This window comes from Puma concolor, chromosome B4 (assembly GCF_028749965.1).
Source record: "Puma concolor isolate L17-30 chromosome B4, mPumCon1.1.hap2, whole genome shotgun sequence".
NCBI lineage: Eukaryota > Metazoa > Chordata > Mammalia > Carnivora > Felidae > Puma > Puma concolor.
The window spans coordinates 41,053,546-41,075,072 of NC_141673.1; the positions used below are offsets into that span (position 1 = coordinate 41,053,546).

The 21,527-nt window shown below is 38.8% G+C and overlaps 1 protein-coding gene across 9 annotated transcripts in view; it reads right to left on the reverse strand.

Annotated features, from left to right (window-relative positions):
- The window catches only part of NAV3 (neuron navigator 3), a 598,387-nt gene that overhangs the window by 163,320 nt on the left and 413,540 nt on the right, over nucleotides 1-21,527 (reverse strand). For 8 of the 9 annotated variants that reach the window (XM_086712755.1, XM_025927005.2, XM_025927006.2 and 5 more), the window contains one exon: nucleotides 16,397-16,512. In XM_086712755.1, the coding sequence (XP_086568881.1) occupies nucleotides 16,397-16,512 (116 nt within the window). Of the gene's footprint in view, nucleotides 1-5,797; nucleotides 7,242-16,396; nucleotides 16,513-21,527 lie in introns of those variants that run through there. The other variant, XM_086712758.1, reaches the window with a different exon arrangement.

A 21,527-nucleotide genomic window follows, 5' to 3' on the forward strand; every position in this document is an offset into this window, starting at 1 on the left:
GGCACTGATAGAGTAAAGGGAGGGAAGGTATGAGAAGGAGAGGGGGAGAAAAGGAAGGCAAAGGAAGGGGATGGTGGGAAGGAGAAGGGAATGGAAGCAAAGGAAAAAGTGGAGGGAAAGTGAAGGTAGAAAATAGCATATATTAAACTCCAGTATGAAGACTGCCACTATAGACAAGTCAAGATACATATCTACAATCTGTTTCAAGAATAGAAGTAGATATTTGACGTGTTCATTTTCTTCCTCAGAATTTATGCCAGATTAAAAAAAAAAAGACACATACGCAACAAATACACCCATTTAACATTTACAGTATAATCATAGAGTTGGTAGGGATTCCAGAGAATGCTTCTTCTTACCTCAGCCAGTGAGGAAACTCATCTATGCCTCACATGATCTATGCCTTACACGGGTGACAGCCATGTGCCTCTGCCTGAAACCTCAAAGACTGGAAAGCCTTCCTCTTCAGGAAGAGATGGCTCCTTCTATTAGAAACTTCTAATTGTGAAAACATTTCTGAGGATGAATAATTTGCCTCCCTTTCATTTCCATCCAGAGGTCCTAGTGGCTCTGAAACTGACAGAACAACTTTATACTACCTTCACCATGGGCAGTTAAATACCAGAAGACATCACCCAAACATTACTACATTGTTCATTATTCCTCATCCTGGATGGTTGCCAAAACAACCATCATTTTGCTTCCAGTCCGTAAATTTCTACTTTTTAATTTATAAATTATTTGAATGATTAAAATATGTTTAAAAGTAGCATTATTATTTCAAACTTGAAAGTATAAAAATGGTCCTAAAATATATTTTCAAGAGCTAGAAAAATATATTTCGTACCCTCGTGCACATGGCATCAACTTTTCCTACACTAACTCAAGTTAACACAATCCTTAACCTTATAAAGTAACATCACTTTATGACTCAGAACTGTTAATAACCCTTAAGATTCTAATCATGATACTTCTGGAACTTATTCCCATCCTTCTCATAAATATAACATCATATTTTAGAAATGGCTAGAAAGCCTACCTTTTACTTCAAAATAATCTGGTAAAACCCTGAAGACAAAGAAGGATTTTTTAAGGAAAATCTTAAAGGGAAGAATATAATTACAGCCAAAGGAAAGTCAGAGGTCAAGAAGAGATTTTACTCAAAGTGGGCAAAAAAAATAGTGAAGAATGGGACAAAATCAGACAGGCACTAAAGCCAATATCAGAATATAAGATCTCATACAGTAATATACCTAAGTTTCTAAGTGATGGTAAGAAGTGACAAGTCTTCTTTTTTTAAGTTTATTTATTTTTTTTGAGAGAAAGAGAGCATGCACAAGTGGGGGAGGGGAAGAAAGAGAGAGGGAGAGAGAGAGAGAATCCCAAGCGGGCTCTGCACTCATGACATGGAGTTCGAACTCCCGAATCGCAACATCATGACTTGAGCCCAAGTCAGAAGTTTAACCGAGTGAGCCACCCAGGCCCCCCAAGAAATGACAAGTCTTAAAGGAGGGAGTTGTTGAGATAACCTTTATTGGAAGGAGGAAGGGATGTAGTCATTGACCTTACACGAGGTGGTAGAATATACCTTTACATGTCCCCTGGCCCTGGTCCCCTTCCCTCTGTGAGAACTTCTACACTGGAATCAGGCTGCCTGTCAGCCACTTGTCAACTCACATAATAACACTGATATCTTAATTTCTTTCAATATCTTTTATTTTTTTAATTTTTTTAACGTTTATTTATTTTTGAGACAGAGACAGAGCATGAATGGGGGAGGGCAGAGAGAAGGAGACACAGAATCTGAAACAGGCTCCAGGCTCCGAGCTGTCAGCACAGAGCCTGATGCGGGGCTCGAACTCACAGACCGCGAGATCGACCTGAGCCAAAGTCGACTGCTTAATCAACTTAGCCACCCAGGCGCCCCTCAATATCTTTTTAATATAAATTATAGAAACACTGTGTTTTCAGACATTCCATTTCACCTAAATGTTTTTTCACATCTTCTTCAGCTCCTTTTATATGTTTTATTTATATACTTTTTAATTTTTTTAAGTTGATTTTGAGAGAGACAGAGACAGTGCAAGTCAGGGAGGGGTAGAGAGAGAGGGAGACAGAGAATCCCAAGCAGGCTCCACTCTGTCAGCTTAGAGCCCTATGTAGGGCTCGAACCCACAAAACCATGAGATCATGACCTGAGCCAAAACCAAGAGTCAGACACTTAACTGAATGGGCCACCCAGGCACCCCAGCTCCTTTAATTAATTAATTAATTAATTAATTAATTTTTTACTTTTTAAAAAAGTTTATTTATTTTTGGGGGAAGGAGCAGAGAGAGAGGAAGAGAGACCCAGCAAGCTCTGCGCTGTCAGCACAGAGCCCAATGTGGGGCTCTAGCCTATGAACGAAGAGGTCACGACCGGAGCCAAAACCAAGAGTCAGACACTTAACCAACTGAGCCACCCAGGCACCCCTCAGCTCATTTTAAATGTCCTTCTTCCAATCCAACAGGCATCTTAGATCCTAAATTTTTCCAATTGAATCCATTTTTGTTTATATAGCTTCTCTCATATTACAAAACCACACCTTCTTCCCTCCTTTGGTTTTATTCATTCATGATATTTGCTCATAGGGTACTGCACTGTTCATGAAAATCAGACAAATGGATCTTTTCTCCCGGTCCTTATTGAGCAAAACATAATTTCTGCCTCATTCATGTTAAGAAAGATAACAACCAAATCAACATTTATCACAGTAAATGTTCTCAATGACCCATAAAAGGCAAAATACAATTAAATACACCTACAATCCCCTTAAGGATTGCACAAATCTTAAAACATCCTATAAATGTGTATCCAAATGATGCCTAGAGGATTGGGGGAGAGAAAGGAAGTTCAACTGAAAAGGCCAAATGTAAAAGCACAAAGTGGATTATTCAGTAACAACCAAAGTTAGTAGAAAAAACACACGATAAGTTAATTTAGTCTCAAAAGCGTTGTATCCCCTCTCACTTTCATAATCTCTGTTCCACTAAGGCTCAGTTTAGCCCTACTCTTAGCCCCACTTGCAAAGGACACTTTATAAGCAATGAGAAAGCAGTTTACAACAACGTTAAAAACATGAAGATAATCACAGATATACCATTTGGGAAAATGTGCATAAGGCCTTACTATCCTGTCTGACACTCAAGAGGCTTCATTCAGGAAAAATAGTGGCTTCTGCATTTTTGCTTAATATGTGGTCCTGCTCTTACATTTTAGGCTTTAATTATATACATTGTAATTAAGACTGTCAGCACTGTCATCTTTTAATAGCAAATCAAATTATATATGAATGAACCTGGTTCACAAAGAATTATAGCCTCTACACCAACCACATTGCAAATGTTATTTAGAGTACAGCTGCCTGATGTATTTTGAGAACCCTAATTTTGTAGATGACCCCAACAATGAGTTGGACGGAAATTTTTCAACTCATCTCAAGCCAGATATTTTGGGCAGAAAATAGCAAAAACATGGCTAGTTATCTTTTAAAATCCCCCTGTAAAGTTATAGCACAGACCTTAGTCTAATCTATTAGGATACACAAGTTTAAATTTTTTTTTTTTCAACGTTTATTTATTTTTGGGACAGAGAGAGACAGAGCATGAACGGGGGAGGGGCAGAGAGAGAGGGAGACACAGAATCGGAAACAGGCTCCAGGCTCTGAGCCATCAGCCCAGAGCCTGACGTGGGGCTCGAACTCACGGACGGCGAGATCGTGACCTGGCTGAAGTCGGACGCTTAACTGACTGCGCCACCCAGGCGCCCCAGGATACACAAGTTTAAAGAGCAGAACTCAAGGAACTCTGTCTAAAAATTCACTTGGAAGAGGCCATTTTGAGTCAGAAGCAGAACCCAGTCAAGCACGTGGTAGAAATCTTGAAATTCCCGTGTGCTCTGGGCTTGGATATATTTACCAACTTAACATGCATCATTATTTAGGAAACTGCATTGGAGTGCTTCATTATCCTGACATGATTATTCATGTCACAACTATTTGAATAAACTCTTCCTTACTTTCTCACTTGCATTTTCAAAAACTGGCATAAGTTGGGGTGGGGGGAAGCCTTAAAAAGAATAACCCTATAAATATAATAAGCAGATGTTTGGTTTAAAAACCTTGGAACATACAGACTTCTATTGAGAGATTGCCCTCTGACAGTAATGCTCCAAGTTATTTATGCACAAAAAGGCGAATGTCATATATACACCCACGCACAGCATGCTATAATTTACCAGAGCAACCAACAAATCCTGCCAGGGGACTGCTCTCTGTTCATATCTTTGAAAATACTTATGTAAGAGGTACTTAGAACAAGACAAATGCTACTATTTTAAAGGCAAAAGATGAATATTATTTGATTCCACAGTTTCAGAAGATCAAAAAAAAATTAAAAAGATCCTTAAGGAATAATACTCCCTCTCTTGCCTTTGTACTGCATAGAGGTCTTTTATGAGAAACAGTTCATCACAGAAATCACACAATGGTGAAGAAGTAAATCTTCTATGTCTAAGCACCTGGTGTATTCAGATTCAGATTCAGGAATCACTATTCCCACAACTGTGGAAACATTACTCTTTTAAAGCCAAACTGACATGAAAAATTGAGCCATATTTGCCTCTGCTGTCTCTCTAGGCTTTCTTCTTCTAAAGCTGGTTCACTAAGACTCCGGAGAGCCTCATAAAACATCTTGTAATAGGAGGGTCTACATACAGAATAAAAACACATCTACATTTAGCATCAGTTGTATGAATCAGAAACAAAGAGATCACTGGTCAGGTTTAATTCTTTTACATGTGAGGAGTCCTATAGTGAGGTGTTTTTTGTTTTTGTTTTGTTTTGGTTTTGTAAACATACATGGTAACCAAATATGACGTAGTCAGTGGTTTAAAACTTATGGATTTTTGAAGAAGGAACTGTGTGATATAAATGTCCTTTGGTAGAGCGCTCAATTTAGACATGACAACTAAAATGTATGCAGTCTGGCTATTTAGGCAGGCAGCAAAGTGGAAAGCGAAACAACACTGAAGAATTACTTCAGACATCTCCATATCTAGTTAACTAAAGATTATGTCAGAAGTTATCACTGAGACCTATGTCATCAAAAAGCCCACTTTGTGGGAACAAACAGTTCATGGTCATCTACATAGCAGTTTCAATCATTACAATGTACACGCTCAGGAGAATTTGTTGCCAATCACCACCCCCTCCCCCCAAAAAGTGGTGCGTGAGCAAAGCTGTCAAAAGATACCTCTGCATTTCTGGAAGTGTTCCTAGAATACATGGTACTTACCACTGAGGCACAAACAAGGACCGTCTATGTGGATGCCACTGAGGCAGTAGAAGAAAACCAACTTTACAACAAATTTACCCAAGAGGCCCTTCATTGTTCATTCCATATTTGTGGCGAGGTCACCTTGAGGGAAGTTAAAAAACTAGGCCCCATTAATTACTAAGTAAAAAAACATGTTGGAATTTTAAGACGTTACCACTCCTTTATAGATATCTAGAATATCCTGGACATCAGGCCAAGAATGCCCAGGGCAGATTGCTAATTATTTTCCTCCAATAGACTTTACACCCGGTTCTCACAGCTTAGCTTTACAAAGCCAATAATCACAACAAGTAATTAAAAAAAATTTTTTTTGAGTAACGACAGTTTAAAAATCCAGTCAGAAGAATGGAAGCTATTTGGCTAATGCAAATGTGCAGCTTCTTCAAATCCCCTCCTCATCTTAGGAACACACCTGACTTACCTAACAAGTCAGTGTAAAGTGCCTGTTCCAGGTCACCCAGCATCGTAAGGATCACGTCTTCATCCAGATGAGCTGTGCCTTCCCGCAGGCAGCTTTCTCCCTCTTCTTCAGCCCAGCTTCTGCTGATGCTGCTTTGCCTGGAGGACACGTTCTCATCTTCGGACCTGCTGTCTTCATCACTCTCCCCTTCCAAGCCTTTTCTGGAAGACCAGTCCTCCAAGCCCTCACTGCCCGACTGGCCGGCAGGCAGGAGGTTCCAGGCGCCGGGGCCGCTGGCGTGGTACAGGGACTGCACAGAGCGCGAGAGAAATCTGGACAGCGAGCGCCTCTCTGCATAGTCGGATTCTCTCTGGCTGGCCTTTGCAGCGTTTCCAAACCAGTTGGAAATGCGCACAGTGGGTCTCCTGTCCCCCTCGCTGGTGAGGGCAAGATTGGTCAGAGACTTCTGTTTCTGAAGGCAGGCTCCCTTTCTCCTTACTTCTTTGCTCCGAAACACAGAGAGTTCAGCCGGCCGCTGCATGGCTCTTCTAGGGGCTTCTTCTTTTCAACTGGACTTCACATTGTCTTTTTACACGGAGATGGCAACCGGCGCTTTTTGGTTTTAATTAACACATGCACTTTAGTAAAAGCCCCAGCAGGCTCCAACATTCACATAAGATTCTAGAGCGACAGTACAATCAGTCAGTTGCCCACGATTTAGCTTGCCACATTCTCCCCCTAATCAGCAGTACTTACAAACATTTTGCTGGAGCGTATCTGAAGCAGAAAAGAGTTCACCAAAGACACGGCTCCAGCTGAAAGTAGCACAGGAAGCCAACTACATTTTCCAGTCTTCATCCAATCACATATCTCAGCAGGACGATGGGTCCACATTTCCCTCTACCACCTCTATGTTCTCAAACGCGAGGTAGTGAAGCACCAGTGATCTCGCTCACGTTTTTTTTTTTTTTTTTCCTACCTCTCACCAGCCCTTCACTGATCTAGGTCTGCAGCCCTTGACTCTAGATGAGCTGACACAGCGCAGCATGTACAGCCTCCACAGCAGAGCCCCCTAAGAGCAGAAATTAAGCACTGAAGCCCAGTGCTGCACGAGCGTCTGGTGTTTTAGTATTCCACCTGCATTCTCAGATCTATGGCCCTTCCTTGCTGCTGCAGTGGATGCTGCTGGCTGCCATGGCAGCAAACATCCTGCTAAATTAAAACAGAAGCACTGAAGCGGCTGTCCAGCCCAGAATGCCACAGGTTTCAAAGCCAAGCCTGAATGAGATGCTACACTATTCACCCTATGCACATTTAAATCACTCCTGGCCACCCAGCCCCAGACACGGACACACACACACACACTCGCACACACACATTCTCCGACTCTGGAGAATGACAGACTAATTCTCTATAGCTGCAGGCAGCTGAAGCAGGCAGATCTGCCTTCTGAATGTTGGGATTTGTGCTGTAAAAGCACAAATCAAATTCAAGAGTGTAAAGGACCTAAAAAACGTAGCATGACACTCTCCACTGGCTGTCAGATAATGCTTTAAAGGGAAAGACTTCACCTCATCTCTCAAGGGCTTATTATTCTGAAACTATTTTGTAAAATCCTACCACGACAATAAAAATCAAGATTTCTTTACAGAAAAAATAGCCAAGAAAATAACACAAGACGGTTCCCCCCCCCACACACACACAGTATTTTCACTCAAAGCACAAAATTAAAAGTTGTTGGCCAAGTAAGTAGAATATAACGATGTGACAAAAAATATAAATATGGTTTTTGATACTGAGCATTTTTTCTGGTCTATTCTATTAACCTACTGTAGCATCATCAGCTCTTTATTTTTTGATATTTTAATAAAAACAGAAAACCTACAAGATAAATTTATTGTATTTATCTCACACTGCTTATGTATATATACGACACCAGCACCCTGAAATCTGATTTTAGGAAAACTTTTTTTAAGTTCATTTATTTATTTTGAGAGAGAGAGAGAGAGAGAGAGAGAGAGAGAGAGATTGAGCACGAGCAAGTAGGATAGGGGCAGAGACAGAGGGAGAGAGAGAGAATCCCAAGCAGGCTCTACACTGTCAGCACAGAGCCCGATGCAGGACTCAAACTCACCTTCTGTGAGTTCATGAGCTGAGCTGAAACCTAGAGTCAAACCCTTAACCACGTGAGTCACCCAGGTGCCCCAGGAAAACTTTTAAAACACTTACTAGGTGTAGTAGGGACCATGTGTACCATTTAGAGCCAGGGAGAAAAGTACTATCAATTTTCTTTTGAGGTTTTGTGCCCATAAACATTCCATATTAAAAGGAGGAAAATGGAGAAATACGTAGAAATAATTGTGCCATTCTAACTGTTACATAAGTCGCTGTCATTTTCTGAACTAATATCATCTAATTACTTCTGAGTCTACTTCATACCACTTACCTCAACTATGGGAAACACCCCAATTTCTTAACTATAGAAATTAGCATTATAATGCACACTACCTACGCCTTTACATATGATAATAATCTACTTTACCAAGTTAATTAATTCTTCTACCCAGGCTCAAGATAGATCATACATAAATCCTCCGTTTTACACACATATATAAAAGGGAATTGAAATGAAAATCACAATTATTTCCAAAAAAATTTTTTGCAATGAAGCAAACACATAAACTTGTGATTGTGAATACTGATTCTCAATACATCTGTCTTTAAAAATAAATGTTTTGGAACACGTGGTGGCTCAGTCGGTTAAGCCGCCGACTTCAGCTCAGGTCATGATCTCACGGCTTGAAGGCTCATGAGTTCAAGCCCCGCATCAGGGTCTGTGCTGACCGCTCAGAGCCTGGAGCCTGCTTCCGATTCTGTGTCTCCCTCCCTCTGCCCCTCCCCTGTTTGCACTCTCTCTCTCTCTCTCTCTCTCTCTCTCTCTCTTTCTCTCTCTCTCAAAAATAAATAAACATTAAAAAAATTTTTTATAAAATTTATAAATGTTTTTATAAAATGTGCTTAAATGAGGGTACAAATGTCAAATCACAGAAACTGATGATTATCCTTATAAAAACAATCATTTTACAAAGAGTTTTTTAAAAGATCAAAATGCCGCTCCCCTTTTGATTCGTAAGTAAAACATTTCTTTTTATTTGCAATTACTGTGACCTAGTGAATCACCAGGTTATAAGACTACAGTAAATATACTGATGTTACAATACTTCACTTCGTTTGACGTGTATTACACTAAAGCACCCATGTAGTATAAGACTTATGAAAGCCTTCTAGATTCACACACACACAAAAAGGGAATTCTTATGCTTAAGACATCAAAATAATGGAAAGCAATAATTATGTCCTCTTTATACAAAGGAGTTTGTGTACCAGTCAGTTTAGACTAGCTCAAACTTTCATGTTCAGAACTCTTGGAGGGCTCATTAAATTATAGCTTGCAGGGCCCCAGCCCCATCCTTACTCATTCAGCAGGTCTGAAAGGGGCTTGAAATTCTACATTTCTTACATATTTCCGGGTGATGCAGGTACTGTTGGCTCTGGGACTCCACTTTGTTAACTCCTAGGCTGATACTAGTGGTTTTCAACTGGTTCCCCCCTAGGGGACATTCAGCAACATCAGGAGACATTTTCTGTTGTCACAACTGGGGAGTGTGGTACTTCTGATACCTAGTAGGTAGAGGCCAATGATGTTTTTATACCCCCTACAATGACAGGAGCCCCCCCCCCCCACAATAGAGAATTATGCAGATTACAATGTCACAAGTGCCAAGGTGGAGAAATTCTGGCTTAGACTAAGTTAGGTTAAATTTACAAGTGCTCTCGAAATTCCAGTGGCTTACAAACCCAAAGATGCATTTTTGCTCACATTAATGTTCACTTTGTTGGCTGCAGCTCTGATTCAGGGACCCTATAGACCCATGCTAAAAGCACAATACCAGTCTTCAGACATGTTGATCTTATGACATGATCATGAGAGATCTTAGCACTGGCTCTTAAAGCTTCTGCTCAGGAACGGCCCATGTCATTTTTCCACTCGCATTTCATTGGTCAAATCAAATCACACAGTCCCTCCTGATTCAGTGGGTCAGGAAGTAAAATCCTCCAGTAGGGGTGAACCCAGGAAGGGGCTGGTAAGGAGGAGCTAGTTATTTTGAAGAAATAACCCTAATAGAAAACCTCAAAAGGGTACTTTTTTTGTTTGTTTGTCTAAAAACACTGTTGTCAACTCACAGCTACAGAAGTTTTTCCCCTGGAACGACATCAGTTTGTCAGTTTACCCTGAACAACAAAGGGGATCCCACTCATTGCTTCCCTAGAGGCAGCTATACCTGCTTGTTTCGGATGTGCATTCATATATGGGTATAATTATACTTATTTGTATTCACCCTTATAAATGTATGTTACACGAGGTGGAAGAAGCTTCAGTGCATAGGAGATGAATATCCACAATCAGTACTAAAACTCTCTGGTTTTGCCAAGACTTAACATAAAGCATAGCTACTGTAATGTTCTAAAAAGGAATGTTTCTCAGTGTTTTAGTAAACATAATTGTAAAGTGACTATTTAAGTAAAAGACCTTAAGTGATTTAAATTACCTGAGCTTGATTTCTTAATTTTTATAAAAATTCAAGAAAAATGCGACTTAAGTGATCATTTACAAAGGTCTTAAATACCAGATATTGACCATTATTCAAGACAAAGTCTGGTAAGTCCGAAAAGAAAACACATGTAACCATTAACTTATCCTTCTGCTTAAATCCTCACGTCTAAAACGATTTCCTGAATTTGTCAAATTATTTTATTACTTTTTTACATATGGCATGCCAGCTTTGCTAACATTAAGTCAGCCTAGCATCTTTCAATGTTTTTCATTTGAATATAAATTCTAGATAAAGATTAAAAAGGGCATTAAACAAATGTTATACATGTTGGTAAAAAGCCTTATGTGTGTGTGCACGCATGCGCATACACACACACACACACACACACACACACACACACACACACACACACACACAAAGGGCAAGTGTGAACCTATATATAAAAAAGAAAAAACTAAACTAAAATCTTTCCTGAATGATTCCCGTGGACTAAAAAATAAAGCTCCCTTTATGTTTGGCAGGATCTCTTGGCACTCAATGAATGGGATGGTCTCTGAGGCCAATGAACGTAAGAATGAAACCCGAGCCAAAACAATAATATCTGAACCATCATTTTGGCTGGACTTACAGTATCAAGGCTGTGGCATGAATCTTAAAGGATAGGCTGGAAGCAAGAAGCTTGTTCACCTGTTGCCACAAATTATTTAATAACATTTCACCTGACTGTAATAATTAATGGGACCACCATTATTAGATTGGGTAAATATCATTAGGTTTTTTCCCTTGAGAAAATGACAAATAATAGGACACTTGAATGATTAACAGTATCACCAACCTTTATGTGTCATACATCTTGTAGGTCATGCAATAGGGATGTTTTTCACATTGTTTAAGCACAAACAGGGATTTTCCTTTCCCTTGCGGAAGAGTGCAGGGGTGGAGGGAAGGATAGTATCAGGCATGGCTTGTTCACAGAGGCTCAGACATCCCCTACAATGACCTGGAGCTCATTCTCTTCTGTTCTAAGTTCCGTTTTCTCAATGTTTGTTTCACTTGAGGATGAAGGTAACTGCCAGCAGCTACCCGCTTCTTTTGATAGCTTTAGGTCTCGTGGATAAACAGTGTCTCTTTTCTAACAGTGTTAGGGAAAGTTCTGAGATTTATTCTCATTAGTTCTGACTAAACTGAATTGGGTCACATAGTCCATTCCTGAAAGAGTTACTGTGGTCAAGGGAAAAGATTGTTTTGATTTGATCTGCTTGGGTCAATTTCACTTGAGCCACTTAGACAGTGATTGATTGATAGGGAAATGGTTTCCCCCACCAAAAAAGAAAAAAAATATATTAAGGTGCTATTATTAGTAGATGGGGTAAGGGAGGCTGGTCAGGCAAAAGTACACCAGGACATCAAGGTGTATTTATTGTGAAGCCAAAGGTTCTTAAGATACAGAGGTCTAACCAGCTTAAGATACTTCCTAAAATACTACATGTAATTTTATATTTCTATTTTTGCATTTATTTTCAGGTTCCCTCAAATTGCATAGGCTTCAAAAATTCACAGAACCTGGATCTTATCCTGCCAAGACTAAATCCATCAGAGTTCTATACCATTAAGTCTACCTCCCTTGGAGAACAGAACAGAATTCTTCCCCAGGGAGGACGCCACACCAACCATTAGCAGTATGAATTCAACAACAGCAATAGTATTGATATTTTTTATTATAGAAAACCAGCGAGTTACCAAGATTTCAGTCAACTGAGTGTCCAGTTTTACAATAAGAAACTAATGAAAATAATAAGGTAAGTAGAATTTCATTTTTCAAATTGTTTTTACTGAAGTTATTTCTTCCTGGAATATTATTTTAAGCCCTATATAACTCTTTACAGCTAATTTAGTTGTTCCTAGGTATCTAGTAATTTAATTATCTGTGGTGTTAAAGTTTAATTCTTACTCTTCTATAGGAGGACTCATGTCTTAGTCATGTTTGTCTTCCCAACCTTTGGAAAGACTGGCATGTATACACAACCAGGTGAAGATTACTGAAAACATGGATGGATGAATGAAACTGTATTTTAGAACAATCCTGTGAGTTTATTAAGTATTACAGTCATCTCTCTCTCTCTCTCTCTCTCTCTCTCTCTCTCTCTCTCACACACACACACACACACAAAGGAAACCAAGGAACAATTCAGCTAAATAATGACAGTGCAGGGGCCAAAATTATTTTCTCTACTTCCTAGAACATTTCATTTCCCCTAATTCATTTTGTCTTCAAAGGAATATTCTGTGGGCTTGGCAATAATTTCCAGTGATTTTGTGGTCTATGGTTTCTCTAGCAGCCAGAATGTAGTAAGCAGCAACAACAGAAATCAGGAAGAGAAGAAAGAAGGAAAGGAGGGGTCAAGAGAAGTTGTTTTTTTGCTTTTTTGTTTTTCAAAAATTGAAACTGGAGAGATATCGTATCCTGAGGACTAAAGAGAATGATTTGGTGTAGAGGGAGCTCTTAAGGAGGTAGAAGAGAAAGTAATCCAAGAAAAGGTGGTAAGAATGGGTATAAATGTTGTGTATAGGCAGATGTGATGGCAGGGTTGTATAAAATTCTTTTCTCTCTGCTTTAATCTTTTTTTCAGTGAAGTCAACATCAAGGTCATCAGTTAGAGGATGGGAGAGTTGGTATGGTAAATTTGAGAAGAAAAGGCATGAAATTATCATCTAAGAACTTGAGAGGGGTCTTAGATGAAAAAAAAAAAAAGAGTGAATGGACTGGGGAAATACAGAAAGATTGCTCGGCCACAACAAATACTCATTTGAGGTTGGTGATCATAAATGTAAAGTGAATCACATCCACATGGGACATGTTTTTTTCTCCAGGTTCATTCACTTATGGTACGGAACTGGTGGAGAGTTTAATGTAACCAGGTCTGTGATTTCATCAAATGAAGTGAGAGAGGAGGAACAGTAAAGAGTATATGCAAAAGTCAAATTGCATTCAGTTACCACAGGGATTCAGCTGATTAAGGGGGGGAGGGTGGTAAGAAAGAATATGAAGAGTTTGGTGAGGGTCAGTAAAAAGCTGTAGGATCAATGAATTTAGAAATCCTAGCAGAACCAGTGGTAGAGTCATGGAACAAAAGGAAGACCACTGAAAAGCTAGTATTTAATCAGTAAGAATGGGGTGCACAGAAGTGAACTGATAGAGAAGCCGCAGATTCTGATGATGCTCAGCTCAAGGGTGTGCCAGTGAAAATAAGTAGCTCAGGAGGGATTAGAAGACAAGATCATTGGAAGAAAGGCCAGGGGATGCTAATCATTCTCTCATCACTGGTCTACCTGTATACTCTCATCTGTGTTCTTCCAATTATAGTACTCAATTTTTACCCTACTAATCATAAATGAATATCATCTTTGTTCTGGGAAATCCCAAGCTTGCACTGAGATAAATTTTATTATTTTTATTATCATTTTAAATAAATGTTAACAGAAATGACACAATCAGGAAAAGACGCATTTCACCATTTATGCTGTTTTCTTTTATTCCTATCTAAATCACAGACTTGAATCTATTATTCTATAGAAATAATTAATAAAAATGCAAAATAATATTATACCCTGTGATAAATCCATTAAATTATTGGGGCGCCTGGGTGGCGCAGTCGGTTAAGCGTCTGACTTCAGCCAGGTCACGATCTCGTGGTCCGTGAGTTCGAGCCCCGCGTCGGGCTCCGGGCTGATGGCTCAGAGCCTGGAGCCTGTTTCCGATTCTGTGTCTCCCTCTCTCTCTGCCCCTCCCCCGTTCATGCTCTGTCTCTCTCTGTCCCAAAAATAAAAATAAAAACGTTGAAAAAAAAAATTAAAAAAAATTATTATATTCTGTTAAAGTCTACTTTATATTCCACTTTCAAGTGTTATATTTATTTTTTTAATATGTTCATTTACTTTGAGAGAGCGAGTGGGGAAGGCGCATACAGAAAAGGAGAGAGAGAATCCTAAACAGGCTCCACACTCATTGCAGAGCCCCACAGGAGGCTTGACACAGGGCTCAATCTCACGACCTTGAGATCATGACCTGAGCCTAAATCAAGAGTTGACGCTCAACCGACTGAGCCACCCAGGTGCCCCCCACTTTCAAGTGTTATACTTAAAAACATCAGAACGTTAAATGGAAATATCAACTAAAAATGTGAAAGAAATGATCAAATGATGGACAGAGTAAGAAAATGGAGGAAAAATTCACATGTGGATTATTTATTTAAACAGATACTCAGTGATATACTAAATTCAAAGAAACAATGTTCCTTTGTGAAATTCCCATAAAACCTAAAATTCAAACTGTATAAAAGCATTTTATCCTACATATTTGAGCTCTGGTATTTCATAGGCATACTGATACATAACTGAAGACATTCATGAATAAAGAAATGTGTGAAGTATATGCATCTCCATGCCACACCAGGTTTTAAAAATATCTAGTCACAATACAGATATGCATCATCATTCTCATTATGAGACTATCTGGAGCTATGGGAAAGCCAAAACTTCCCCCAAGTACTTGAAAATTCTGTAAATACAATCCCAATAGCTATGTCTTAGCATTACCATATCTACCTCTACCCGGAACTGGCCCATTGCAATCTTCACACAAAACCTCTGATGCCTGATGATACCATTGATGATTCCAAAGGAACCCTCATAATGTTGTGTTGTCAACGGGATCAATATCTACTGGTGGATATTGCAGGAATGGCTAATGCCTGCCACAGTGTTCAAATCTGCCAAAGAGCTTCTGCCAAAGAAGCTCTTTAACCCCCAAATTTGTAATATGTTTATTTCCATGAACTTCAGGACAATATTTTGAATCTTTTGAGCACTAGAACATTTTTTAAAAAAATTAAATAGTTCTTTCATTTTTTTTTCTTCAGAATATATAAAGGCTGACCAGAAACTTATTGGAATAAGAGAATACCTCTACTTCTATGAATTCTTACTCTTAGAATTAGAAAAACTGTCCTCAAACTCTCTTTCCCCTTAGTATGTTTTTCTAAAAAATTCTTTAGTTGCTCATGAATACAGATTTTTATATATATTAGTATTAATTAATATATATAATATATATAATATAATTATACCAAAGGCCTTCCATATATGCCTACACTCATTTGGGTCCTATAAAAACACACTGGATTAAAGCAGAGAAGCTGGTTTTATATACTTACAAACCTAACAAATTGTATATATGTTTTTTTCTTACATTATTTATATGTAATGAAATATTTCCATAATTAGAATTTTTCCTAAATACACATTTGGAGCCATTGTGTAGGAATGTTCTAAATAGTAGAGAACTGAAGACAGAACAGGATGGGATTGGCCATGGAACATTTGTATTGACATCTGATCCTTAACATATTTTAAAATCTCCAAATACATTCAAGGCTGTCTTATTTTATTTTTTTTTATTTTTTTATTTTTTTAAATTTTTTTTTTCAACGTTTTTTATTTATTTTTGGGACAGAGAGAGACAGAGCATGAATGGGGGAGGGGCAGAGAGAGAGGGAGACACAGAATCAGAAACAGGCTCCAGGCTCCGAGCCATCAGCCCAGAGCCCGACGCGGGGCTCGAACTCACGGACCGCGAGATCGTGACCTGGCTGAAGTCGGACGCTTAACCGACTGCGCCACCCAGGCGCCCAAGGCTGTCTTATTAACAATGAAGCTTCCCCAGGTTTTCCATGATTATATTGAACTTGACTGAGGGCAACAATGACTTGAAGGCCTCAGCCTCTAAAAGCCCTACCATTCTTCACAAAATTCTTCACAGAACAACAAAGAGATCACCCTGAGCAAAGTAGACAAATATCTAAGAATCTCTGATGTATAAGATGCACACAGTCCATTTATGCTTAAGAAAAAACAGTACAGCACAGATATGACTTTTATTAAAAAGACTTATGGAGAGATTGCAAAAATTCTGAGGTTTGTCCTACCCATCAGTCAGGTCACTTACCAGATATCTCCTCTAGGCACTGCTTAGCAGTTTTATTATATGATACATCCATCTTAGTAGGACTGGTACAGGAGTCAGCAGATGGTAAAGAGGTGCCTTCGTTTTCTGAATGTGATCTGAAATTAACCAAAAAGACAGAAACAAATAGCAATTGCTGTCGTCAGTGACTCAAAATTCCCTAGTACAAGCAGAAGTCAACATTTCTATTGTAGTACAAGCAGAAGTCAAGTTTTCTGTTAAGGCAAGTAAGCACTTCCTTATGACGACGACATTCCTAAACTATTTGTAAGAGAATATCCTTATTTTCATATACAACCCAAGTAGGAGTGAGATATTAAATCATATTTCTTAGCCTTTTCTACATCTGAAAGCCTGTAATTACCCATAGTTACATTTGGGGAGAAGCACAAAACTTGAAAAGATCCAACTTTTTCTGCAGTTTTAGATAAAGTCTGGCTAAATTGCACTCTTGTGAGAATAACTAATAAAAATACTGAAAGCATCCCTATAGTTTTTTTTCATGAAAATTCTAGGAAATATATCCTAAAACAGAAAGTGTAAGTAAAAAATTAATGTTGAATTTGTTCTGAGCCATAAACATCGCTATAATGTCTCAATTTCAGAAAAGCCAAAGTCAGTCAGAACCAAATTCTCATTATTAAAATTTCATCTACCTTATGTTTTATATTTGTGTGTGTATATGTGCGTGGCTATGTATTTGTGTGTGTGATTAACATGTAGAGAGTAGGTCTCATCAGATAAAAGTACACAACAGATGGACTGCATATATTTTGATATTCTAATCTTCATGCATTACTTCTTTTATGCACAAGCAAATGTTTTAAGAGGCATGATCTTTCCTGATGCAGCTTCAAAATCCACATATATTTGATCCGAACCACCACATCTTAAAAAAAACCAAAAACTAGAGGATGAACTAAGATACAGGAGGAGGCAACCTTGAAGCCCCATTTGTATTACTGGGTTTGGACCATGGTGAGTGACCACTAAATATTTCTCACTTTTAAAAACTATACAGAATATTCAAAAATGTGAAAGAGGAATTCAGTATGCTTTTTTTTCCTGAATCAATTTCTTTAAAATTTATTTATTTATGTATTATTTATTTATTTTTGAGAGAGAGAATGCGCATCTATGCAAGCAGGGGGGAGGGGCGCACCAGAGGGAAACAAGAATCCCAAACCAACTCTGCAGGGTCAACACACAGCCTGATTCAGGGCTGCAACTTAAGAACAGTGAGATTATGACCTGAGCCGGAAAAAAAAAAAAAAAGTCAGACGCTTAGCCATGTGAGCTACCCAGGTACCCCTGAATCAAAGTTTAATTAATATGTTACTTTTATTCTAAGACCTCATGTTGTTTGAGAGAAAATAAAGTGTAATCACTGATATCCACAATACTTTATATGAAATGACATATCCAGAAACTCTGAAAAGCTCATTAGGATTTTAAGAAATCGTGGAAAACATTATCCTATATGTATGGACGAATGTGTATATATAGGAATTAATATACAAAAGAAAGAGCTAAGTGAGAATTCATATAAATGGCCTCTGTTGATTTCTAGCAGACTGTCCTTATTTTATTCTAACTTGAAACTGAATATAAAAAGCATGGCAAAATTAAGAAAGAGGATATACTGTTCAAGTGAAAGGACATGACATAAAGGCCAGTAAAGACCTCAATGTTGCTAAAATCAACGCCTTTTAGTCTTTACCTTCCTTGATGTCTTGGCAGCATTTAGAACAGCAGACCATCATTCCTTTCATGAAGTCATCCTACCCTGGCTTCTATGACAAAAACTTTCCAGTTTGTTCCCCATTCTCTCTGGATGCCACTTTCCCCCTCTTTTGCTCTCTTTTACCCAATCATTAAATATGGTTCTGGGTAGTGAAAAGAAGGGGATACAGAGGGCAAAACTGTGGGTTCCTCAAAGCAGTATCTTAAGCTTTTTCCAGTTTTCATTGTAGTCTCTTTAGATGATCTCAAGCACATTCACTGTATTCATGATTACCTAGCCACACATGAATTCCATATTCTAGCTCTAACCCAGCACTTTCCACTGAATTCCAGATGTATAGCACAGCTATTTAATTGACATTACTTCTTAATTGTCACAAGATATCTCAAATCTATCATGTACAGAATTAAACTTGTAATCTTTTGTTGTAATCTAAACTTGTAATGTCCCTTGTTCATGGTATCCTGGATGAAACCTTTAGGGAAACTATAAGGTGGCTTTGTGTGGTCTGATCTCTGTCTGCCTCTCCAGTACCATCTTGCATGTGAGTCTTCTTATCTCTCATCTCTGTGGTCACACGAATTTTCTACCCACTTCTCATAGCCCCCTGCCTCAATCGGGCTTTTACACTCCATTACTTTCCTTCTCTCTTCTTCCAATTAAGTCCCTCCCTTCAGTTCAAGTAACTCTTAAAGAACCATCTCTAATTTTCAGGTAAAGTCCCAAATTGTAAGTACTTATCTACTCTCTGTATCTATCTTGACAGTACTTCGTACACTTCCAATGCAAAATCTAATTATTTGATCAATGTTTATCTCCCAAACTAGACTCCACTGCCCACGTTTAAGCTCGCCGTTGTACCCCAACGCCTAGCCTTGGTCTCGCAATGTATTGCACTGAGAAATAAATAAATGAACAAATCTTATTAGCCATCATCATAAAATAGTATTAGTGTACAGCATATGGAGGGAAGCATGGTATAATGGTATATGCAATGTATAACTTGGGTCTCTAACTAACTAGTTATTAACTCATGTGACCTTGCTAAGTTACTTAGCCTCCCTAAACCTCAGTTTGCTCATGTATGAAAGAAAAATATGTGCCTTCCAAAGTAATTTGAACTCAAGTGTTATTATTACTAATAATAGTAGTTCATTTCTTTTCTTCTCTGGCCTCCAGGTTCTCCTATATCCCCTGTCTTTTGATAGCCCCACCTTCCTCAATGCTAAAGCCCACTACAGTCGGTTCTTCTACTTGGGCTTATTTCTTGTGGGCCACTGCACCTCCCTGACCTGTTCCTTAGCCAGCTGTCCCTGAATGAAGGGTTAAAATCCGCTGAAGTTTTCTAAGGATATTTATTACTTGCTGAAGAGGTTTAAATGGAGAGTATGTAGTGAGATTGGAGACCCCAGGGAAACTTTACTGGCTGTCTGCCAAGAAGCCTCAGAAAGGCAGGGTGCCTTGGTGAACTGGCTGTGAGCCAGGATTGGCCTATAGTCCTGCAGACTCAGTATTCATAGACTGATCTCTCAGAAGCTGAGTCACATTAAGTAGTTCACTTTGATGGCTGGCTATAGCCCAATGCCAATTGGTTCTTACGAGAACAAGATCAGTAGCTGTTACCGGAGCCTGAATGCATGTGATCATGCTAGTTACAAAGGTTCTAGAAAAATCTGTGTCAAGTAAAAATGTATTTTGAATGTGTTTTGAGAGTAGAAATTCTGCTTTGCTCTGAATAAACAGATCTTAAAAAGTTGCTCAGGAGCTGACGGTAGCTATCTTCCTCAGCGTATGAGACTTGGTACTCAATTCCATCAGCTGTCTTCAGTCCCTATTATCTGAGGCTCTTATAAAAAGTATGCACACTACTAGGGGCACCTGGGTGGCTCAGTCAGTTGAGCGTCTGACTCTTGATTTTCGCTCAGGTCATGATCTCACAGTTCATGGAATTGAGCCCCATGTCAGGCTCTGTGCTGACAGTGAGGAGCCTGGCTGGGATTTTCTCTCTCCCTCCTTCTATGCCTTCCCTGCTCATATGTGCTTGCTTTCTCTCAAAAATAAATAAATAAATATACATATATTTTTAAGTATGCACACTTCTGACAGCTCAGTGATCTATTAGAACATTTCATTTTATTTTGGTTTTTAAAAATCTGTCAGTGTGTATTTCTGGCTGATTCCTGCTTTATTATCTTTTTTATTTTAATTTACAGGAGGTGATTTTTTTTAATCCTATTTATTTTCGAGAGAGAGTGAGAGACATGGTGTGAGCAGGGAAGGAACAGAGAGAGAGGGAGACACAGAATCTGAAGTAGGCTCCAGACTCTGAGCTGTCAGCACAGAGCCCAATGAGGGGCTCAAATTCATGAACCATGAGATCATGACCTGAGCCAAAGTCAGACATTTAACCGACTGAGCCACCCAGGCGCCCCGACAGGATACAATCTTATTTACCTTATTTTCAAGTTCTTTGGTGTATTTTCCATGGTATTACCTAAATTATCAACAATAGGGAAGCAGATTGATCAAGGAAAGGAACATGGAAAGGGTTAAATTTTAAATAATTTATAAAAAGGACCTACAAGACATCTCGTTTCATATGTGCATGTAAATGGATCCAGGTCTCTGGTCTACATATGCTACAAACCATCCATTTCTCCAGATTCCCACTCATTGTATTTTAGAGTGGATTCAAATTTTAACTCTAGTCTCCAGAGGGGCAATCACTGCTAACTGGTAAAGATTTAACTTTTATACAAATGATCAAAGAAGTTCAGTTAAATCTCTGAGGACTCCCAACATGTCCTCTCTTTTTGTGCATGTTTCACTCTGATAAAATAAAAGGGCTTGGGGTTGATTCATGAAACAATTTATGAAGACTTCAGAATCAATACTGTTCTCCAATCAAAGGGTTCATTTTGACAGATACAGTGAATAATGCAGTGGCATCATTCACTGTTCCTACATAAACTGATACTACATTTTCCTCATTCTGATTGGAAAAAGGAAAAAAAAAATAAGTGTCATGATGTTCCTGTAAAATATTTAAAAGACCTGAATTGTGCAGACTAATTACTGTGTATTCACAACGTGGTCAACATGTTGCAAGTACCTACTGAAACTGTCAAATATAGCATTGCAAAAACACCATATTTAGAGTGTTAACAAGCCAGGCTCTCAGGGTTAGTATCTCTTACTAAGAGTGGTAGCGGTGAAAAACGTAGAGTTCACTGATGATTAACACAAAAGCGATTTCCTGTTTCTGTGCACTTACCATGTGCCAAATACTATGCCTGGTATTTTACTGATGGCATTTCACTTAAATGTCCCAACAATCCTATTGTTATGGAATGAATGTCTGTTTCCTCC